General features: G+C 40.0%; 1 protein-coding gene across 2 annotated transcripts in view; it reads right to left on the bottom strand.

Moving 5' to 3' along the window:
- Window positions 1–25,191, bottom strand: part of fam184ab (family with sequence similarity 184 member Ab) — a 300,581-nt gene that overhangs the window by 137,948 nt on the left and 137,442 nt on the right. For both annotated transcript variants that reach the window (XM_041804790.1, XM_041804791.1), the window contains exons 7-9: window positions 16,858–16,993; window positions 11,760–11,941; window positions 2,404–2,589 (exon numbers count right to left, since the gene is read on the bottom strand). In XM_041804790.1, coding sequence (XP_041660724.1) covers window positions 2,404–2,589; window positions 11,760–11,941; window positions 16,858–16,993 — 504 coding nt within the window. The remainder of the gene's footprint in view (window positions 1–2,403; window positions 2,590–11,759; window positions 11,942–16,857; window positions 16,994–25,191) is intronic.

Here is a 25,191-nt window from a genome sequence, read left to right as displayed (position 1 = left end):
TGAGACATTATTACTGTGTTAATACTGGTACAGAGCTCATAAAGTTAGCTAAATATGCCAGGGTACATTATCTAAGGCCATTTCTTAATATTGTCCTCTCAGCCTTTGAAAGTAGAGGCCAGAGTAATTACATTATTCTGTTTGAGGTGTAACAGATAAACTGCACACATTTTAACCTCTGAGTCGCTCTAATAATCAAAATTTCTTTGTCTTTACCTCTTCAGTGACAGCTGACACTGGAAGTCACAATCAGAATTGATAAAGTATAAAAAGGTGGATAAATGAAGACTTAAGGCTAACACGTCTCTAAAAACAATGTTAGTAAAAAACATTTCTTCTAATGAATCCCATAGATCGCAGGCTGCTGGTCTGTACGTCACAGGAGGCTGAGAGCTCAACAAAACAGGTACACTATACATTATGCTTCAATCAAATCTGATGCCACAGTGTATAAATCATATGTATGAAATCAATCACCTGGCCAGTCTTACCCGCAATTTCCACATAAGACAACTGTGCCGCATACCGAAGTGCAGCAGTTTTGCTCCAAACGACTGTGGCTAGAGCACTGCACTGCAGCGTGCAGCCCTGATCAAGGGCAGAGATCATGGGAGAACTGCAAGTTCACACAGTAATAGTATGTCAACAGCGGACGATTTTACCACCATTCAGGTTTAAGTCCGCTTCCGCCATTAGGTGAGTACGTTAGGAAGTTAAAAGTTTGATTTTAGCTTAAAAGATCTGTGCTTTAAAGTAAAATTCTTTGGCTAAATGTTCTGAAAAGTTAACTTTTTCTCGTTAATGGCACTTTTGAAGTTTTTTGTCCACTGACCTCTCGGCGAGCCTTTGCTCTTGCTGCAGGATGCGACGTAATGTTGATATAGTGATGATTTATGATCGGGAATCTGTGCATTGTGTTATATTTTGAAAGAACTGGATATTCTACGCGATACTGACACTTTTGGCAGCGGCTGGTGCTGAAAACAGACCTGCAGCGTATCTCGGACAAAGCAGAGCAGAGTGGCGCTCCAGGGACGTGCCGCTGCTTGATCGGAGTGCGACCTGTGGAACTGCTCTGATATACTAGAGAGGAAGCGATGTGTTCTGCAGTACGATTGCCAGTGGATCGCGGTGCAGTTGCTGTATGTGGCAATTGGAAGTTAAACATTTGAGATTTAAAATGGGTCGTTCTGAAGAGCTCAGTGACTTCAAGTGTAGTGGTGCTGTGTCGGACGTCGCCGTTGCAATTAGATGGTTTGTGAAATTTCATCCCTGCTGGATATTCCATAGTCAACTGTAAGTGGGATTATAAGAAAGTGAAACAGTTTAGGAACAACAGCAACTCAGCTACAAAGCAAAAGACCATATAAAACACAGAGCTCAACAACTGCTAAGGTGCATGGTGCTTAAACGAAGGAGTTCTGAACTTCCACTGGACTTAATGATGTAAGCACAAAAACTGTGTGGCGGAAGTTCATGGAAAGACATGGTTTGATGACTTCTTTGTGGAAGAACTAGACCAGCCCTCAAAGAACCCTGACCTCCACCCCATCAAGCACCTTTGGGAAGACCTGAAATGGGGATTGTGAGCCAGGCCTTTTTGTCCAACGTAAATGCCTGACCTCATAAATGCTCTACAGAATGAATGGGCACAAATTCCAACAAAAACACACCAAAATCTTGTGGAAAGCCTTTCAAAAAGAGTTTTGGGATATGTGGTGACAAATGAATGTTTGGAAACAATCTATTGGGTTTGAGGCCCTACATATAGTATAACTTAAAAGGTGCTTTTAATATTTTGGGTCTGTAAAGCAAGCCTAGAAGCAAACATAAGCCAAAGCAGAGATGCTCTACATATTCAATGACTTAAAGGGGAATAGCATTATGTATGAATAGTGCTCCATAAATTAACATGCCTCACCTTGTCTAGTGGAGAACTAAACATTTATGCGCTGTAATAATAATTATAACCACTCTATATGTTACTCTTTACATCTGGTCTCCATCAAAGGAACAACACTTTGAGCCATATCGATATAAACAGGTTTTCCAAGGACACCGTCTTTATAGCCCGATGATGCAGGATCAATTAAAACTCACAGCTGTTCATTATCCCCCGGCTTTGAGCAATAAACGCTGATTATACAACAAGCAGCAATCTAAAAATTAATCCTATAGATTTCCATTCATCGTGCCCGGGGAACCCACCATCTGATGCACCCGCTGTCACAATATTGTTAGCAAGTTTTCTTTTATTATGTTTTCATCAAAGCAGAGAAAATATCTTTATGCTTCAGATGGATCGTATGTTTCTGGACCATATTTTTTACACTTGGGACTTTCCATAAAGGGTCATCTCAGCCATAAATCATATCTTAATGTTAAGTTCCTGTGTGTACTTACAACCAGCAGGCGGTTCTTGTTCTTTTCTGCTTCTTTTAGAGCGTTCTCCAGGCTCACTCTGTGTTTCTTGGTGACTTCCTCCAGAGCTCGAGCCTGGCTTTCCTTCATCTGATTGGCCTCCTCTTCGGATCGAGCTCGCATGCCATTCATGTCCTTCTCGTGGGACGTCTTCTCCTCTTGCAGGGTCTGAGAAAAAGACAGAAAATTATCAGTATGCACAGACACACACAGATTGATAAAATATGCTCCAAGGTGAGTGCTATGATGGACCAAAAACACCCACAAAGCTTGGGCTGACAGTCACACCATATGCTGTATTAGGCAGCCATATTGACAGTGTTTACTAAGTGACGGCCAAGGAATCAGTCCTGCTTTCCGCCTGTCTGAATCTAAAAATTTGTCTTTGGATTCCTCTCCATTTCTCTCTTTCTTTCCACTCCATGTTCATATTTTTACTTCCAGTGCAAACCAAACATGATAAAACAGATCATTTTTGTAGAAGGTTGTAGTTTGACTTTGATAAGTGAAGCTTTGAGATATGTAATGAGTAAAAAACATGACCCTTCCATCACATATCATATGTTGCCTTCAGCATCAGGAGTGACAGATGCAGTCAACTGATATTTCCATGAGCACCGACCTTGTTATTGTTACAGCTACGCCTGTCAAAATGATAAGGGGGGTCCTTGAAATCCTTTTTGGGTTGAACAACAAGTCTCTGATTCAAAAGGAAAAAAGAAAAGCAACATCCATTCCTAAAGACTAAAAACCAACGAACACCAAAGATGGCTGTCCTCACATTGGAAATGAAACCTATAAATAGCAAAGGGGTGGGATTACGGTGGGCTTTAAGGGTGTACATGTGCGCTGAAAGTGGCCCTAGAGAGCATATGAATCCTGGGAGCGCTTCCAGAAGAGTGCATTTCTTCCTCATTATGATAAATTTAAAACGTATATACAAGGACTCATTTCAAACTGTACTCAAAAAATTACAAGTATCCAAAAAACAAACAAACAAAAAAACAAACAAAAAAAAAAACAATAACTTGAGTAAATGTAACTAGTTACTTTCCACCCTTGTTCTGGCATGGAGTAATGTCACCAGTATGAAAGCAGACTAGCACTGGAAATGGAATGGGTGAAAACATAACCGAGCATGGTATGAAACAATTGTGCCAATGTGAAAACGCTCTAAGCCTCCAGGTAAAAAACTACAAAAAGATGAAATACAATGCCAGTCAGACCCATTCAGACCTCTATATGCACAGCTTTTAGCTTCAGTGTAATCAAAAACGCTTGAGTTATTTATAAGTACACCCCCTCAACAGTCTTTACCCATGAAGGCATGAGCTATTTAGACCAAATCTATTTATGAACATGGGTGTAAAGATTTTCTGTGATCAAAATGGGTCTTGGGACTGTTACTGCTCAGGCTTTCAGAGGCCCCAGTCTTAGGCAGACACTTGGGTACCAGTTTAGCTTAGTTGGTAGAGCAAGAGTTAATGTATAGGGGCTACAGGCCGAATAGGATACTGATCCTGATGCATGTTTTCCCCAGGATCAGGTATGATGTCTCCCCCTACTTTCTCACCCATGTCTCCCGCTACTTTCTTACCCTTTATTTCCTAAATCACTTCTGGTTGCAGTCACATGTATCTGTGAATTTCTTTCATAAAGACATCTCTGGGCCCGCCCACCTAGGCCAGACACAACTATGCCATCTCTGACCCCCAGGCACACCCCACAGTTTTAAATCTTAAATGAGACAAACAGCAGGTCACACATAAGTCTAAAATCAAAACTACATATAATCTCTAACATAAATGAAGCCAAAACTAAATAAGGAAAATAGCTTACAGTGTGCTATTTCCTGTTTAAGATGTAAAACCATACCTAGCTGGCTAGGCAAGCTTACATTAGCATTTTCTTACCAGCTGAAGCTTCATGCACTTATATCACAGCTTGACAGGTCCATACGGTTTAGTTTGGAAAATATTTGCAAAGCTGTGATAAGACAACCAATAACAGATGATTTAAAGCTCGCTGTTCTTACCGGGGAAAGATTCAATCGTGGATAAGCAGAAAAGAGCTGCCTCATAGAATCTGATCTGGATGGATAATAGAGAAAGAAGGTAAAATATAGAAATGGCAAACAGCCGAACGATGCTGCTTAGAGGGCACATAGAAGTTATGAAGTCCTGCTGATTTAAACTGTTACTTAGCTTCATATATTGTGTAACAGACAGAGGAGCAGACAAGCAGGAACAAATGACCTCTACACCGAGAAGAAGAGCGCTGAGTTTCTAATCAAACTTTTGCACAGAATCAACTCTATGGACTTAAAAAAGGTGAATTTTTCTCTGGGAAACTGAAGGAAAAAAAAAAAACATTTAATCTATCTCCAGTTTTTTTTTGTTTAATCAGGGAGCAGCTGCTTCTTCAGTGCATGTGTTTAACAAAGTTTTAATTAGCCAAACTTTGCCAAAAAAGCCTGTGGGGACAGAAATATCCATTACTTGAGCTGGCATTAGGCACAGTAATGATTCCTACAGTAAACACAGAAACTCTCAGAGAGAATATTTCAAAAGTGCAAGCTAAAAATATCAGACAGGTACTTCATTCCCAACATCGCTGGAGCTGTACTCATGATTCAAAAGGTTTTTGTGCATAATGAGCCTTTTCTGATTTCAGGTTTGATTGTTTGGGCTGTTACTGAACAACTAAAATATTCATCAGGATTAGATATTTACAAAATTACAAGCAAATAATAAAGAGAGCACATAGTTTTCATTCAGGAAGACTAAATGTCACATATTTAGTTTTAGTTTAGTTTGTTAAGTTTATTTGTGTCAGGGACGATGTGCAAAATTGCATTAGTCTCTAAAAGAGAAAGGATGCGTTGCACCAGATTTAGCTTGCTAGCTAATTTCCATCTGTAGTTCCTGGGCAGTTAAATAATGACAACGAAATACAAGACCAGTCCATCAGCTAGACCAGTGATTCTCAACTGGTGAGTCAGTGCCAAAAAAGGGGTTGTGGAGCAGTTTCCAGTGGGTCGCGGATGTGTTTATGAAGCACTTTGCATTTTGTTCTAAATTTCTGTAGTTCAGGTTTTTGACAGAAAGGAAACCAAAAAAATGTTTGACAGAATTGTTTCAGGAATTTCTCTTGTCAATTAATTCAAAATCTTTGGGGGATTTTCTCTGTGAACTTTTCTGGCAAAGCCGGGGGGACGAGGGTTTTTGGTTCAGGAACCCCAGAATTTCATCTCTGCTTTTTGCAGATGATATGGTTTTGTTGGCTTCCTCAGCTGGGTACCTCCAGCAGGCATTTGGACGGTTCACGGCTGAGTGCGAAGCCGTCAGGATGAGAGTCAGCACCTTCAAATCTGAGGCGCCGGAAAACGGTGGACTGCCCCCTCCGGTTGGGGAGTGAGTCTTTGCCCCAAGTGAAGGAGTTCAAGTATCTTGGGGTCTTGTTCATGAGTGAGGGTAAAAAGGAGCGTGAGACTGACAAGTGGATTGACGCAGCATTAGCAGGGAGCTGAGCCGAGAAGCAAAGCTCTTAATTTACTGGTCGATCTACCTCCCAGTCCTCACGTATGGTCATGAACTCTGGGTAATGACCAAAAGAATGAGATCGTGGATACAAGCAGTCGAAATGGGTTTTCTCCGGAGATGGCAGGGCTCAGCCGTAGAGATTGGGTGAGGAGCTCAAACATCCTGAGGGAGCTAGGAGTAGAGCTGCTGCTCCTTGGAAAGGAGCCAGTTGAGGTGGATTGGGGATCTGTTCAGGATGCCTCCTGGTCACTTCCCTGAGGAGGTATTCCGGGCATGTCCGTCCGGGAGGAGACCTCGGGGAAGACCCAGAATGCGCTTGAGGGATTACATATCTTGTCTCATCTGGGAGCCCAGAAGGAGTTGGAAAGTGTCGCTGGGGAAAGGGACATCTGGGTGGACTTACTTAACCTGCTACCCCCGCAACCTGGCCCCGGATAAGCGGAAGAAGATGGATGTAAGGACTTTTTTCTGGAAACTTTAAGCAAGCAAAACTGTAGGTAGTATTATCTTGAACTTTCCCTGTAAATCAAGAGCAATTTCATAAAGAACCATAACATTTTTGTAATATCTAATAGTAATTATTACTGTAAGACTAAATCAAGTCATTTTTGCTGTTGTCATTAGTAATCACATTATTACAGCTGACAAACTTTAAAATATAATAAAAGCCTACGGACAACCTTATACATGTTAAATACACACCATCTATACTAAAAATAGTCTTCATCAGTCTTTAACAAGTGACTATGTGTTTTACAGAGTATATTAGTCATTGGCAACACCATGAAAAGACTTTCCTTTCCCGCCAGGGACTGAGACATGTTGTTTTGATGTAATTGCTCTGAACCAAAGGCTGTTTTGGAAATCTACCAAGAAGCGTCCATCAACGCGGTCACACTGAGCGACGGTGCGCCGTTGTCATGGAGCCAAACAAACCCGAGGGGGGACACATCTCCACAGTGTGACGTGAACGACAAGGCTTTAAACATCCTGGGAGGTTAATTTCTTTTCAAAGTGAGAGAGGACACGTGAGGCTGTCAAGACAGGAAAATAACGGAATGGAGGGAATTTATAATAACTATAAGGGAGAACTGCAAACAATCAAAACCACCACTAACACAACAATAGGTAGGATTTTGGATTGGTATGCTTTGCCAAGAGTCTCTGAGTCTCAATGAACTGTCTAACATCTGATGAAGACGTGACATGTTTACTGAAAAGTTTAAAAGCTTCTGTTTTATTTCAGCTGTGCAGTCGTTCCAGTTACACACGGGTATAATGCATGGCTTTTGTGTAATTCTGAATATCAGTCTGTTGTCAGATTATGAGCACATTAAAGAGCTGTAAAGGTTTTTATTGTAAGAGGAGCTATCAGGCTGTAGAGTTACAGATTATGGGCCATAAATAAGGCGGTACAATGACAGTAGATCCTACACAATCAAAGGTAGATGTGTGGTTGCTGTTTGCATTTTTACATTAGTGGAATGACTGTTTAAAGGGTTTTTAAAAAAAACAGTAATCTAACTAGTTACATTTAAAGTAACACCACCCAACACTGACCCACACAGGCTAACTGGCTTCTTGTTATCTAAGGGTGGTGTATGAAAAGTTGTATGAACTTCTTGTTGGAGAGCCAGAGCCTGCTGTCAAAGTTACATAGTGCTGAAAGCAGAAACTGGGCACTCTGTGGAAATTGGATAGACGCCGTTCTTCCTGTTAAAGCTACTGTGCTATTAAGTTGATGATGAACCACTTTTTTTTAAGGTGGAAAAGCACATGTTTAATGAAATGGATAGATGGAAATTTTGGGTTTGTCCAGTAGAAGTTGGATGTAGGGGGTTTACTGACTGCAAGGACAGATTTTTGTTAGACCATAATGGAGATTTCAAGCAGTTGAAATCCAGCAGGGTATTTGAATAAGGAGATATTATACCAGTTTTGGTGAAAAATCAAGATACACTACAAAAACTCTTTCTTCTCTCTTTCTTTCCCTCATGAAGAGGAGGGAGTAGGGTGAGGTAAAGCATCAGCCTGGCTGAGCCAAGACACACTCATGAGGAATCTCATTTCGACCACTTGAAGCTGGGATCTCATTCTCTCAGTCATTACCCAGAGTTCATGACCATAGGTGAGGGCTGGGACATTGATTGACCGCTAAATCGAAAGCTCTGCCTTTCAGTTCAGCTCCCTCTTCACCACCTCGGTACGGTACATCCATCCGTTTTCTAAACCGCTTATCCCGTTGAGGGGTTGCGGGGGGATGGAGCCTTTCCCAGCTATAATTGAGCAAGAGGTACACCCTGGACTGGTCATAAAGAGTCAGACAACCAGGCACGCTCTCAGCTACGGCCTATTTAGTGTCACCAACTATCTAATTAAGAGTATGTCTTTGGTGTTTCTCCAGAGTACCCGGTGAGAACCCACGCATGCATGGGGAAAACATACAAACTCTGCACAGAAAGGCCCTGACCTTGAGGTGAACCAGGAACTTTCTTGCTGTGAGGCGACAGCACTAACCCCTACAATGCTGTGCAGCCCCAGCATGGTACAGCGCTTACAAAACTGCTGATGCTAAAAGAAGCTTGGTTGTTGTTGCAGTTATTTATCGTGCCATATTTTGGCACTAGGGAGTGTTCATTGTTTTTTAGGACAGTTAGGGGCCTGGGGTAAAGGTGGGTAGTATCAGCATTGTCACTACCTGGAGCTTGTGTACAGAGTCTGTCTGAAGGTGGTAAAGCTGTTTGGACCGTGATGACCATGTCGGTACAGTGTATGGTCAGAGCAAGCATGGTTGAAATGTCCTTGTTCTTGCTGGCCAGTTGGAAGTGGGGCCCAAGAGGGGGTATGTGGTAGAGTAAGTAGCACTGGCATTGTCAATACCTGGAGTGACTATTACAGGTAGATGGAAAGTAGTTGGAAAAAGCATTCTAGTATGATAAGTCACACATACTACCACATCTGTCGGCTAAATGTATTGATTTTTGGTCAGATAAAAAAACACTTGAACAAAGGTATTTTTCCTCAAAATCCAGATGACTCCATGCTTTATCCTTAAAGCCAAAAGCACAGAGGGATTTTGTTGCTGGGATAATGTAAAGGTTCCTCAAAGTTGAAGTAGTTTGGAATCCCTATTATCCCTGGGTAGACATTTAAATTCAGCCAGGCCCAGTGGGAGAATGGTCCCAGCTCCCAGGGGATTACACTGCACAAATGTCAGAGATAAAAGGATGGGAAAACACACATGAAGCAGCAACACTTGACATTTACCGTCGGCTGCGGTTTGTCTGCTGAATACACTGTTCCTTAAATCTTCTGACCTTTAAGCAGCTTGGTTTTTAAAACAGGAGCTGTTCGTGTTTTTTTCTCAAGTTTTTTGATGCAGTGATTGACAGGTTTGACCCTTTCAACAGTTTGCTTATTACAAGCCCATGTGGTTTAGTTCTTTGTGAAAACTGCAGCAGAATGACTGAGAGTAACTCCAGAAAGGTGATGAAAGACAGGAGGATAAAGAAGAAGCAGTGGCCGCTTGAACACACCACAAGATCTTTGCTGGCTTGTTTTCCACCACTATCTGTGTATGCCTTGCCTGCCAGCATCTTACACCCTGCTGTTCTGCACTGTCTCAGGGGCTTCTTTGCCCTTTGGTGTGGTAGACCCCAGCCTCTATTGATCTTGTGTTGAGGGCCTGGGGCCCAGGGTTCTGCATTTTTATCAGTTTTACAATATGGTGAAAAAATTTGCTAAAAGAAAATTATTGTTCTGACTCAAAGTAAAGACTTAAATGTGATGACTTTTATTGACTAAAACTGGATCAAAATGGTCGTTGGTAAAACTCAACTAAATTGAGTAAAAATGACTAAAATATGACTGAACTCGAAGCACTTTAATCTAAAGCACAGGTGTCAAACTCAAGGCCCGGGGGCCAAATACGGCCCATGGTACAATTATACCTGCCTGCAAGATCATATCACATTTTAACTATAACTGGCCCACTGGTATGAGGTCTGCAGATTTCCTCCAGTATATAACTTAACCTTGATGATTAAAAAAAATCCTTAATTCATCAAATTTAGAGTCAAGAGTAAAAATAATTAGATAAAATTCATTTGTGTTTTCATTCCCAATTTTCAATTTTGCATCTTATAATTACAACTAAAACTCAGGATTTATAATTTTCATTTCATATTTTGACCTTTTAAAGGCATCAGTTTCAATTTCATCACATATATTACATTTTAAATTCACACATATTAATTATACCTCATATTTTGAGCTTTAAAACTCATGATTTGGAATTTAATTTCATATTTTGAGCTAAAAAAAAATGTGATTTTGAATTTTATTTCATATTTTTGCATTTTAAAGTCACAATTTTTAAATTTATCTCATATTTTAACATTTAAAATTCCCAAAAATTAATTTTACCTCATATTTTGAGCTATAAAACTCATAATTTTGAATTTTATTTCATATTTTCAGCTTTAGAACTCATGATTTTGAATCATATCTCATATTTTGGCCCTTTAAACCCACGATTTTTAATTTCATATTCTCATATTTCACCTTTTAAATTAACAGATGTGAATTTTGTCTCATATTTTGATCTGTTACATTCATGATTTTGACTTTCAGTCTCATATCTCTGCCTTATATATATATATATATATATATTATTTTTTTTTGTTCTGTTTTTCTTTTCATTTTGTGTTTTGATCTTTTCAATAATAAGATTGTCTTTATACCTCAGATTTTGAGCCTTTAAACTTATCATTTTCAATTTTTTTAATCCGAAAATCCTTCATCATCAGAGCTAACTTGTTTTTTACTTCCCCATAATTCATCTCTGGTGAAAATGAGGTTGACAGTTTTTGGTTAAATATTGACCCTGTTAGGCCCTCAGGATGAACCTAAATTCAGACTTCGGCCCCTGCTCTGACTGAGTTTGACACCCCTGATCTAAAGCCTCAATTAATTAAGACTAAAGCCAAAATTAATACTGTTCACAAGTTATCCATTAAAAATGTAAACACTTAAACATTATCTAACTTATTTAATTTTTGTTTATTTGAAGTTCTGGCCTCCATAACGTCAGCTATAACAAGCTGGCCCTTGTACAAATGTAGTCCATGACTCCTGGTCTAAGGATTACTACAGTCAGTCCTTCTGTACTCGCTGTGAAGAAGTGTCTGAAATAGGTAAGTCATAGAGATTTCCTTTAGGGAAATCCTCCCCCTTTGAATGAGAACCCATGAGGACTGCTGTCACTGGAAAGCTGCATAAGTAAAACATAAAAAATACACAAGAAATACTGAATAGAATTGAAGAAATAAACCAATTTTCCTCTCAGTTTGGAAACCAGAACTGCTCTGTCACCTCCAACAAACTTTTATTATACTACTGGGCTCCTTTCCACAGAGCACTCTGAGTTTTAAACTAAAATTAAACATTCAAATGAGCAGTGTTGTCCTTATTTTTACATCACTGTGAGAGCAAGAGGACACGACAGAGAGTAGAATCCAGCCTTACAAGGATGTAATAGCAACAAATAAGTTCTCTCAAACTTCTAGAATGCTAAAATAGAAGTTCCTTGCTTAATGGTATAATAATATATTGTTTTAGAAATGACTTGAGAAATATCATCTCGTATTTATTACCTACTGTATTTGAAGGATGGAAAACTGGAGCAGAGTCTGACAAAAACTTGAGTTACAGCACCTGATTACTTATTCATAACAGTGTTATGTGTGCAGCGTGTGAATACAAATGCCACGGATATACACACACAGTGATACACACCTTCTCCAGCGACTGGATCTGCTGTTTCTGTCTCTCATCCACCGCCTGGCTCTGGTTCAGCAATGCCTCTCTCTCTTCCTCCATCCTCAGCACTTTGTCCTTCAGCCGGCTCCGCTCGCTCTCCAGGTCCCTGATGGCGGCTTCCTGGGTCATCTGGGTGGCCTGCAGGCTGCTGATCTGACCTGTGACAGGACGGGAGGGTCAACAAACATGAGTGGAATGCTAAGAGAGACGTTGTGTCATCTGCATACTGTCTTACTTGGAGGTGTCTTGTTGAACCAACGCACACTGTTAATCAGTATGCTCACATGCACAGTTAAGTCAGGCTTGGTTATAGCTGAATTTAGCCATATAATTGGACAGCATTGTTTGACCCAGTAGGTGGGGATATGCCTCAGGGTGCATGTTTGCTATGTGATGGCGTGCCAGCTCCAGCTCATGCTGTCACGGCTTTCATACCAGGCATGTGGTCTGTGTGTTAACTGTGTCTCCCTGCTGTCACAGCCCTGTCTTACTACCCTGTCTTACCTCCATAAAACACATATATAACATTTTTCTTATTTTCTAGGCTTTATAGATGTCAAAGATCAAGCCACAAAACTTGTGTTAAACAGTTAATTAGGATGTAGTTGATGAATGTCTGCACAATTTATGCTTTTGTAATGTGACCCATGTTAGCCCAAAAGTGAGTGGTGTCGCAACAAAACAAATGTAGACATGATTTTGTTTCATTATCAACATATTTTTGAACTGCCAAAAGGATTTAGAATTTAAAAGGAAACTTCAGGAGGAACTATAGGGCTGCGTGGTGGTGCAGGGGATAGCATTGATGTCTTAGTCTGCATGTTCTTTCCGGGTGCTCTGGCTTCTTCCCACAGACATTAAATTGTTCTTGATTGACCTGAGCTGGGTGTGTGAGCATGGCTGGTTGTAAAAAAAAAAAGAAAAGTGACGTGAACATGACTGGATATTTTCCCTTTTTGGACAATTCTCTGTGAACCCTAATGATGGTTGTGCGTAAAAAATCCCAGTAGATCAGCAGTTTCTGAAATACTCCGACCAGCCCTTCTGGCACCACCAACCACGCCACGTTCCAAGTCACTTAAATCCCCTTTCCTCCCCATTCTGATGCTCGTTTGGAACTTCAGTGTCTACATCTACATGCCGAAATGCATTGAGTCGCTGCCATGTGATTGGCTGATTAGCTATTTTTGTTAACAAGCAAAGAGATTTAACATATTTCAGATCAAAATGCATTCTGAAAGTCCAGTTTTAGTCATACTGACACAATAAATCGACTTTTTAACATTATGTAAATTAACTGACTGAAAAACTTGACAAAGGCTTCCAATCAAGTTTGACATTTAAGGAAAATGCTAAAATATCAAAGTGTTTAACCCAGTCCACTGACCCTGAATACATTTAAGTTGGAGCATTTTTTCATTTGGAGGCACAGATATTTTTTAGTCACAATACTGCAGATTGGAATCATTGGGCTTTCAGTGGGAATGCACCCTAAATCCCAGTCTTGCTTGGGGAATCTCTGGTCTAAAGATGATGAGAATGGAGAGGTTTGCACAGTAAAACATCAAGTAGAGCTGAACTAAAAACTCTCTGAAAATGTGGTGAATGCTACAACAGAAGTCTGGGTATTTATGTTGTTTGTCACCATTGTTTTTGCCTGAGAATAAATTGCTCTTATTCATGTGCATGATTAAGTCTGAAGCTTGAACATTTGTTTCTTTTCCCATTAGACTCCTTTACATCTTCAATGGGTAAGCATAATTATTGCAGAAATTGTTCTTAACTGTAAGGGGGCCATCAAATTAAAGCCTGGTTCCAAACCACAAAACAGACGCCCACACCTTCAATTTGTTCAGTTATTTAACAACTTTTGGTTTGGTGCCCATAAACAGCTGGAAGTGCCAGACGAGGAGAAAGGGTGTCCATCAATCAGGATCTAAAAACATCACATTCCCCCTGAGCGAAGTAGCAGACATGGATGATGAGAGACAGAGAGACAGTGAAATTAGAAAGGACACAAAATGGTGATGTTCATGAATGTTGCGACAGTCTTTTTACAGTAATATGAATCCAATATTAAATGTCCTGCTTGTACATCGAGGGATTTTTAACACAGCTTTACCAAAAATCTTAGTTTTATTTTGGATCCTTACATTGAAATTATTTCACCAAAACTATCAGGGTCTAAATTATTAGCCTCCTAGCAACCTTTTTGTTGAGCCATAGCACAAACCACTGTTGTGCAATTATGCTCTTTAACTTTGTACTTCTAAAAGCTTGTAAGATCACTTTAAAACAGAGGGTTATCTTAATATTTGCAGTCTATAAAGACTTCAGGAATGAGTCATGGCAAAAACAATGAAAAATAAAACAGTTTAGACTTGAGAAAAAGAATTTTTTATTCTCACAAAGTTTTTAAGTTCAACGAGAGCCACATAGTCCAGAACAAGCCTGGCAAAGGTGGAAAGAAAACTATTGAGAGATGTGTCTTAAGACCCCAGAACAACTGCCAAGACACTAGAGAAGGACTTAGCTAAGTCAAGAACCTTAGTCTCAAAGAAGACCATCACTAGAGCACCACACAAGAATGAACCAACAAAAAGTCCACTTCTGTAGGAGAGACACCTTCAAGCCAGACTTATGCTAGGAATAAGCTGGAGACAGATTCTGCATACTAATTTAGACCCTGGTAGTTAAAAAAAAAAAACTGTTTGTTTCTGTGCGCAAAGGAAAATATTGTAAGCATCCAAAATAAAACTATAATGTTTTGAAAAGTTGTGTTAAAGATTCCTTGCTTTGTTGAACAGCACTTGGGAAACACTTGGAAAAACTGAAATTTTTATAGGGGGGTTAATAATTCAGTCTTCATCTTTACTTCTTGTTTTAACTGAAGACTCTATTTAAAACAAAACTGCACTCAATAGCATGTATTAACACACAGTAAACCACCATTTTCATTTCATTAATGAGTTTTACATAAGAAGGACTTCAGAAGTCGCCTTCCTCATTTAGATTAATAATTTTACACTTTGCAGGCAAGATCAAACACTGATGGTTGAATTTAAAGTTGCCCATGGTAAAGTCATGGACTTATGCGTATTATTTAACATTTAAGAACTGAGAAAAAAATCTAATCTAAAATCATGCATTGATGTTTTTTTTTAATCAAGCATATTTGAGTGCTGGTAAGAGCAAAATCAACCATTTCACCATCATATCAGTAGCCAAATGTGCTCTGGTGTTTTCTTGGGTTTTGTTCTGAAAGCATGTCCTAACTGTGCATGACGGAAGCCTCATCACCAAAATTGGCTTGATCACATTGATTCCTACAGTAAGTTCATCCTGTTTCAGGAGTGAGTTTTCCTGCCCCCGTGTTCTCAGCATGTATGATCTTGTATGCACCGTCATGGTTTTCACACCAGGCACAGGTTTCACCTCGCTAATCTCCCTACAAGTGACTTGTGTATTGTAAAACCATGCCAGGAACTACTCAGAGTAAAATAATTCTGGTCAAAGAAATGATAAACCAGGTTTTTACTCTGAAAAGCACACACTGGAGTGTACTTGTACTTCGCTCTGACATACTGCAGAAACAATTAACTTCACAATTAGTAGAAGTTTAGAGAACAGCATTATTAAACACACATTTTAGATTGTTGCCTTTATCAGGGTCATCAAGAAACAGATTGCAAACATATCTATCAATGTGGACGTACATATTTGTAACAAAGCAGTTAACATGGCTCCCTATTTATCATCTTCCTGCTTGTTTTGGTGATAACCCTACATGGCGTGCAGAAAAAGTAGGCCCAACTTCAATTCTCTAAATTCCACCCACCAAAAACTTGTTTATCAGCCATTTGAGATGCAGTCTGAAAGCCCTGAAAGGAAATGAACTGAAAATCAAGCTGTGTCGCGGCCAAGACGCGTCTCATGCGTCCAGCCTGAGATGGGCTTTACAGTTGGCAAGTGATGCACTGCAGAATGATAATTTTGCCCTGTTCCTATTTTCCTCCCTGTTGCTCACACTTAGATAGGCAAGGAAAAGGAATGAGGGAGCTGACAAGGCATCAGGAGTGTCAAACATGAACATTCTGATGATTTTCTTTCATTTTCCTCAAGTAATGGAGCCTGTTAGCTTGTATTACAGAGTAGAGATAGTTGAGCATTAATATTATCCATGAATTCACACTCCTGTTTCTCCACTTTCAAAAGAAAAGGACTAGATGTCATACTTTTACATGGAAACCTGAAATAACAGTCACACATTTAACAGATGCAGTATGGACAGCATGTTTGCAGTGCTGTGCAATGCAGTGTGATATCTGAAGCTTGAATGCAATTAGGGCACAGTGCACACATGGGTTTTAAGAACAGAATTCTACTTAGAAACAGCTGCTGAATGATGCTTTGTATCTCCTCAGTTCTAGCAGTTACCACTGCATCCACAGAGACTACATCCGCTATATAAAGGAACCAAAAACAGCTGTTAGCGCCATCAAGATTTAAATAATTCAAGAGGCAATGTGTATGTCATAATCGCTTTTTTATCCGTTGCATTATGTTTACATTTTCTTGATCATATGAAAGCAGCTCCAGTGGAAGGTGATAAAACATCTTTATTTGTCACACGGAGCCCAGAGGAGCTAATGGGCCGGATGTAATTCTGCTGACTTTTTGCTCTTCCTCAGACGTTAATGTTTATGCAATCTAGTTCCACCAAGTACTGACAGAGAGACTTCACAAGATATTAAATCAGATCCTAACATGCAACACTCAAGTAGAGAGCACACACAAACACACCATAGACTGGGAATAATTGATGTGAGAGGGGTTTCCTCTGCCCTGGAGGGACTAGGAATAGCATTAGCACTGAAATACAGCGTTTAACCATTAAAGCGTTTCAGGACATAATGCTTCAGACAGGATGAGACGAGCTGTTAGGGGATATGTTTGATGTTTTTGCACGACAAGCTCAGGATGTGTTCTGGGGGTTGTATAGGTACAAGTTTTCATAGCATTAAAAATACAGTTTCATATAAGAGAGAAAAGAAGAAGAGTCTGCAGTTCTTACTAGCTTTGAGCAGTATTTCAGTAGCTTGCTGCTGAACTCGGTCCCTGGCTGCCTCCAGTTCACACTCGGCTTCCTTCTGACGGATCTCCACTATTTCAGAGTTCTGGGTCACTTCGTCCAGCTGCTTGGTTAAATCCTGGAGAGAAGTCAATTCACCACAGAGAAGAGGAGAAAAACACTGTTAAGACCAAGTAGCTGCAAGAGAAAAAGTCTTTAAGGGAAACAAAGAGCCTCAATTCTTTTCGATTTTTTTGGTGATTCTTGCACAGGAACTGAGTTTTATCTAAGTCAAAGTATCATTGTAATATTTTTTATATAGTCTAAAAGGTGAGCTGTGGCCCATAAGCCCAGTATGGCAATAGAGAATACAAAGAGAGGGGTTTTTTTCTATTATTTTGCAGTTTTTGTACCAATAAGTTGATGCATTTATCTTTCTAAGGCAAGAGTGTTCAAACTAAGGTTTTTTGGATAATTGCAGCCTGGGTCCAAGTTCTAAAAATACAATGAAATAAGGCCCAAGGCACAAGGACATGAAGATTGTGCTTGACTGAAAATTAGCATATAGCGTTAGTTCCAGGCAGGCCATGGAATCAAGCACTGTAACATAATATAAAATCAAGAACAGGACTTGCCTTCAAAAGGGCTCTCGCATACTTGCCATGTCAAGAGAGCTGGCTTGGATTGGGATTGCTGTTGCTGCCCTGTCTGAGGTGAGGCACCCTGGCACTGGCAAGACTACTGTAGGTGGATACACCTACTCGTGGTCTGACTGTGCTGATGGATGCCACGCTTAGGGGGTGGTGCTGGTGGTTGTGAGATGACTGCCCCCTAGATATTGGAGGTAAGGCCTGTCAATGAGCATTTACTGCACGGGAGACTAACCCATTCATTAGGCTTGGTCTTATTTATCGCAGTCCATGCTCCAAAAGGGGTGAGTGCCTTGGTCGTTCTTGGGGATTTTAATGCCACCACTGGCACTGACAGGGAGGGCTATGAGGCATGTGTTGGTCCACATGGCTTTGGACAACAAGATGAAAGCCCCTAGGCGCTCCTTGACTTTGCTAGCAGTCAGACCTTGAGGATTGCTCGATTGTGGTTCTAAACTTGGTATCCCAGTGATGGCGAGACTGTCCATGTACTTGTAGGTGGATACTGGAGGCTGCTCAGGGACTGCAGGGTTTTCAGGAGTGCATAGTTTTTAATAGTAGGTTTTTTCAGGGTTGCCCCTTGTCGCAACCCTGAAATTGTGGCTGAGGTACCCCAGGAAGACTCACTCTGGTTGAATCAGATTGGGGAGCCAGACGTTGCACAGGTGTATGCAGCCTGGCTCCTGGCCACTACTGGAACAGGCTCCTGCCTCTTGAGATCTTGAGGCTCACTAGGCGGACTTCAAGTCCAGTACCCTGGCTGCTGCTAGTGAATGCATCCCCAAGTTACCAAGGAGGAGGGGGAACCTCATCTCTGAGGAAACCATTGATATCACTGAGGCAAGTCACAGGGCAAGACTTGATGGGAAAACTAAACTGGAAAGAAGAGACCTCTTGGGAGCTAAAGTTACTAAGAGATATACCACCTTTCAAAACTTTAATTAAGACAACTTTAGGACCTTGACCTTGTGGGAGGTAGGTTTAAGATTCTAGTTATAGCTTAAGCCTATGTTGAAACTCTCAGCTGTTGCAACACCTTAAATTAGGTTTGGGCAACTTTAGTTACAAAGAGGGCGGAAATACTCATTGTCAAAGCCAAGGTGCCCAATCAACAAAAACTGTCGAATATTCTCAGTTTAACTATTGTGATTACTAATAAATCAGTGAAAGGAAGTACATGCTGCATTCATGATCATTTACAATATCAACATTTATGTTTTTAAACCTGTGCAAATGGAAATTAATTCAATGAGAGAAATCACAGAATTAAATCTTTATCATGCTGTCTTTTTAATTTAGTGAACATGACAGTTGCTTATTATTTTTATATATTTTACTGGCATAATAGGAAGTGATTCATATAAAAAAAGTTGTATGGAAACCATATTAGCTATCTATACCTACTAATTTGTTTTAAAAAAAAATTAAACATATACCAGTGTCTGCCACTCAAGTCAGCCATGGTTAGCACCCCCAAACTTCTAGCTAATCCTGGTAGTTAAAAAGAGTAATCCAGTGTTGAAGTATATGTTAAAATCAGCAGAATAAAGCCAGCTAGCTTACTGATGGTACTCAATGTCAGATCAGTAAAATGACTTTTAAGTAAGGGCAGACTAAAATATCATGTTATGTTCAAAGGAAATGCCAGGAACAAAAAAGAAAAGACATTTTATTCTGCCATACCTAGTTTGTGAAGCAGACAAAATGAATCATAGTGGTGGCATAGTCATAAAACTGAGGCTCAGGAATGTAAGAGCAGAATTCTGCTCAATTAATAAGACCGAGACATGAGGGAGGGATTTGACACGCAAACACTCATGCAGTGGCGGTGTGATTTAGCTCTCAGTAAGAATTCATGAGAGGCAATTTCACATCTTTCAATCCCATCAAACAGCCTGCCTCAAACTTAATTACTGCTGCTGCGGCTAAGACAAAGAAACCTCAGTATGATAATAACCACTGAGGAGTCACACACAAACCAGACCTGAGGACTGTGTGCTGCTCTGTGGGTGTGGGTGTCTGCTGATTTCCCTGATGAGCCCCCAGCAGGGCGCTGCATTGTGTGACCTCAGATAAGAAAGCCATGGTGAGTATGTGAGTGTATTTTTAGAAGTAGAATAATGCTTTGTTTTTTAGTTACTGTATGCATACTTTTGTCCAATTTAAACTCTTTTTACCTCTTCTTCAGTTTCACTGTTCAGGATTTAAACTTGAGTTTAAAATGTTAAAGTTGGCTAAGGTCAGGTCTAAGGGCTGGGTATAATGAGTTCCTGTTCTGGAGCATGTTTTGGATAATGATGGCTCTAATTAGCCACAAGGAAGTCTAAGGGGGGTAAGGACCTCTTAGAAATATTAAGAACCTCTTAGGAATATCGAGGACCTCTTAGGAAATAGAAGACCCCTCATGAAAGGACCTCTTAGGGAAGTGAGGACATCTTTTGAGAGAGATAACCCTTCTGGTAAATGAGGATCTCTTTGGGAGCCAAGGACCACGTTTGAAAGTGGAAAGGGACAACCCTGTTCAAAGTGGTAATCAGTTTTCAAAGAGTCAGACCCTTTTTGATAAATCTATTTTGAAATTTAGAACCTTTTTCAAAATGGGAGACCTCTTAAACGGGGTCCATATTAAAAGATAACCATGCAATTTGAGCCTGATTCCCTCTACAGACCAAAATCAGCAAAACCAATTTTTTTTGGATAGTTCTTAAATTATCTTGCAAAATCTTCCTGTTGTGTGAGATGCATTAAGAGTGATGACACATGGAAGACCGTCAAGTATGGAGTCATTATTGTTGCAAAACTTAAGAGCAGTCAGACAACTCTGCATTCACAGTCTGTTAGCAGAGGTTGCTATGGAGAATTGGCTATCAGTATCAGCTAATCCCATTTATACACATCCATACCGTTTACCTGCCACCAACGAAGCAGCTGAAGCAAATTGGGGTGAAGTGTATTGCCAAAGGACACATTGACATGTGACTGCAGGAGCCGGGAATCGGACGCACAAACTTATGATTACAGAAAAACTGATTCACTGTGGGGACTTAATGTTGGAGGTGAGGATCTCATTGGAAAGTTGAGCTCTTTTTGAATGCTGAGGACCTCTTTGGGAAGTGAAGACCATTTTGAAGGCAAAAACCCTTCTGATAATTGAGACTCTCACTCTGGAGATCCAGGTACTCCAGCTCTCTGCCACAGTCCAAAGACACTCTCGGTGGGTTAAGTAACTCTAAATTTTCTGCTGGTTTTGAGAGTGAGTGTTAATTTTGTTAACTGAAACTATGACTAAAAATGTTTGTCGACAGCCTTTTTATCCATGACAAAAACTAGAGTAAGACTAACAAAAATAGATCTGTGATGAAGATGACTTAAACTAGACTAAAATGTAATGTAGTTTTCATCAGACTTTCAAAATTTGTGATATTTCTCCACTGTGTGTGAATCTGTCAAAAAACAATGCAGCTGTATCTATTCTGCGTCTCTGCTGTAGAAAGCAGGGACCCCAGGTTTGGCAGAGTGCAGAGAACTCCATACCATGATTTGGTTCCAGATTTAGGCAAGAAAATAAATGCTTGGACTAAAAAGTAACACTAAAATGTGAGGACTTTATATGGACTAAACTAGACTAAAATGTTCTGAGTTTCCGTCAACTAAAACTAGATGAAAACTAAAAGGATAGAAATGACTAAAATGTGACTAAAACTAAAATTCATTTCATTTAAAGACTAAAACTAAGACTAAAATCAAAAAATAGCTCCCAAAATTAACACAGTGAGAGTGAGTGCTGGTTTGTTTCTACTGTGATTGACTGGTGACCAGTCCAGGGTGTACCCCGTCTCCCTCCCAGTGACCCCAGTGGGGTTGGCTCCAGTCTTCGCAACCAAAGAGCAGTATAGATAGTGAATGGATGGCTTTATCGATGCATTACTTCAGCATTAGTGTTTGCCAATGTTGGCCCTGTTGATATGCATTGGGCATTTGCAAATAATGTGGTCAAATCAATCTAATGCTCGCATCTAGCAAACCTACCTGCTGAGTCAAATGAGAGATTTCTTACTGGGCTGAGGACGTCACATGTTGGACAGACTCTGATCTGTTCTCAACATCAGACACAAAATAAATGACAGTAGTATTGGCATTCAAATCACACTGGCATTGGACCTGATTTTCAATAGTCAGCACAGCTTTAATTCACTCCTCCTATGCACATGTCTTATGAAAAAGGTGTAGTTTTTAAAAGCCTTGGTACTTTTTCATAATATCAATCATTTAAATACTAGATCAAACATTTTGACGTCAGTGCTCCACAACCTATCAGGAGGGATTACAGTACTGAAATCATTTAACTAATATTACCTTCTTTGATTTACCATAAAATATGTAATATGAATTGCACTGCAGTCAGTATTTCTGGAGTCTCATATGACGAAAAAATTAACTGTCTTCCTGCAGCACTAAATTTCCAATTCACTCAGTATGAAGTCTACAAGGTACAGACTCTGCAGCTGTGTTGCTTTTTTAGAACCATCTGTCTACACTTTGTTATAATACCACTGACAGTTTTCTGTGGTATATTTAGGAGCGAGGAAATTTCATGACTGGACTTGTTGCACAGGTGGCATCCTATCACAGTACCACGCTGGAATTCACTGAGCTCCTGAGAGCAATCCATTCTTTCACAAATGTGAAAGAATGGATTGAATGTAGAAACAGTCTGCATGCCTAGGTGCTTGATTTTATACCACTGTGGCCATGGAAGTGATTGGAACTCCTTATTACCCACGCCAATGAAATCGGCAGGGGGTTATATAAAGGGTTACGTATCTTTTTGTTTGTATGTATGTGTACAAGATAACTCGAGAACGGAAAGTCGGATCTTCACCAAACTTTCTGGGAATATTGGGATAGTGACAGGGAAGAATCGGTTAGATTGTTGTGATGATACGCGCGCCTGTTCGGTTTTTCTCAGAATTCGAATTTTGAACACCAGAGTAATCAATGGGAGCGTGAGTTGCTTGGTGGCGCTGCTTAGGCGTGGGTCTGCTGCCTCAGACAGTCATTCTAGTTTTAATTATTTAGATGGGTGAGTGAATACTTTTGGCAATTTAGTGTAGGGATTAAAGTGCAGCCAAGAAGAGAACCCCCCCCCCCCAAAATCACCACATGTGCCCCTTCCTTTGCCACCCATCCTCACAGGACCCATCTAAATCCTTCAATGCTATTCAAATTTAAAAGACTGAACTTTGTGCTTTGGAGGATTTATTGTCTTATCTTGCTAAAGCTTCCACAAACCGGTCCAGATAGTTTTCACCTGAGAGTGAAGTCTTTAGTCCAAACACCGCAGCAGCAGCGATATAACATAGCTTCAGCAAGGAGAATTTCACTCGGGGGATCATTTGTAATTTCTGGCGAGTGCACTCCTACAAAATCTTGAGAACAGTCAGCCATTAATTACGTCTGTCTCACTTCCTCTGAGCGATCACTTGCTTACATTTCTCTAGAGATTCACCGACTAAATCATAAGCTAAATTAGGATGACAGAAAACACTGAAGCAAGAAGCTGTACAATCCTGACACAATCTCTAACTGTGATGACTGGTGTTAAGTCGATATGTGATGTTACATTTTTGGTTCCATGTAGTGAGCCGGTACAGTAATTAAGCCTCTGGAGACGAAGGGAGGTTTTGATTTGGAGCAAGAATCTTAATTTTACAGACTGGAGGAATTAGAGTCTAAAAATGTCTCTCTGTTGGAGCAAAAAACAAATGTTTACCAGCTTTAGACAAGGGAAATAAAACAATAACACATGTTTATTTTTATGATCAAACCACAGATTAAAACCCCTGCTGTGAGCTTGCAAAGGTTAAATTAAAATCTATTATCTCCAAACAGTGAACTTGCAGCAGAAGTTCAAGGATTAAGGGATACGCTCGTAGACTCAGGCTGTTATTAGGAGATTATTGTAATTTTACAGTTGCACAAACACAACATATCAGATATGTACTGTGTGGAAAACAGGTTTGAATTCTTTCTACTCTCTGATATCTGATGTTTGGAATGAGAGAAAACAGAGTTGGTTTCAGGGCTCTCTGCTCTGTTGTCGTCTCTTTATCTGGGTTACAGTTAATTGCTCTGATCGCTAATGAAATTATTAACTCTGGGCACATCAGCCGCTGCTGACCTTGGTAGTAACGCTGAGAACGGGGGACCCCTTTCTGTCTGCTGTGCAATCAGAGATAATTTAGCACAAACTTCAGAGCAGATCATAACAACAACACAGACCTAGTTAAGCAGCTCCCCTGGAGCACACTGTCAGCTCTATTTTTAATGGTGGAGATGTGAGCCTACTCAAAAAATATTAAAAACATCTACTCGGGAGGTTAAATGAGCACAGCTATTTTTAATTTACAAGATATTCAGACATGACTGTGTTGACAGCAGAATGCTAGAAAACAGTCAAACACTTAAAAGGGATATTCTGGTAATTTTTTCAACTTGGACTGTATAAGGTGCGTAGTCTTAGTAATGATATTAGCCACAAGAGATTTCAGTACGTGCTGTCTCTTTAAGGAGAGAGCACCTAGAGTTCTGACAGAGAAACTACCGTACATGATTTAATGCATTTTAGGTAAAAATGGAAAAAAAACACTCATTTTACACTCAAGTCATCGATGGTGTTTGGTATTAGGCTCTGACCTTGTCACTCCTCTCATTTATTTTACAACCCCAATACCAAAAATGTTGGGGCGATGTGTAAAATTTAAAGGATAAAAACAATGATTTGCAAATCTTATAAAGCCATGTTTGATTCTTAAAAGCGCATAAAAACTTATCAGAAGTTGAAACTGAAACATTCACCATTTAGTGAAAAATATTAAATCATTTTGAATGTGACTGTAGCAACACATCTCAAAAAAGTAGGGACAGGGCCATCCCCCCCTTTTTTAACAACAGTCTGTGAATGTCTGAGAAGCGAGGGGACCAGTTACTGGAGTCGTGGTAGAGGAATGTTGTCTCATTCTTGTCTGATGTAGCATTCTAGCTGTTCAATAGTCCTAGGTTTTCTCTGGTGAATTTTTAATTATATGATGCTCCAGATGTTTTCTGTTGTGATTTCTGGAAGTGTTCCTGAGCCAATGCAGTGATTTCCAGTATAGAAACATGCCTATTTTTAATGCAGCACTGTCTGAAAGCCTGAAGATCACGAGCATTCAAAATTGACCTTGAGCCTTTTGGATGGAGTTTTCTGCAGATTAGTAAACCTCTGCCTATCTTTACTTCTGAGAGTCCCTGCTGCTCTAAAAAGCTCCTTTTAGGCACAGCCATGTTACTGACAGGCTGCCAGGTAAACTAATACATTGCAAAACACTCCTCTGGTTGTTTTTCTATTAGTACCACTTACTTTTCCAGCTTTTTGTTGATTCATCCCTTCCAGTGTTACTCAACCCTGCTCAACTAAAGAGCCAAATTGTTGAAAAATACCTATGCAAGAGCAACAATTTAAGTGGTGAAAAGTGGCAGAAAAAAGTTAAAGAGGTAACAACAATAAGTACTAGGTGGAAAAAATGGGTGAAAAAGGGCAAAGTAGGCATGAAATGGCAAAAATGGGTGACAAGTGACAAAAATGGGAAAAAAGTGGCAAAAACTGGTGAGAAATGACAAAAAATGAGTTACATGTGGAGAAAAT

The sequence above is a fragment of the Cheilinus undulatus genome, linkage group 14 (assembly GCF_018320785.1).
Source record: "Cheilinus undulatus linkage group 14, ASM1832078v1, whole genome shotgun sequence".
Taxonomy (NCBI): domain Eukaryota; kingdom Metazoa; phylum Chordata; class Actinopteri; order Labriformes; family Labridae; genus Cheilinus; species Cheilinus undulatus.
Note: the sequence above shows the minus strand (reverse complement) of the source record. Positions and strands in the feature narration are given on the sequence as shown.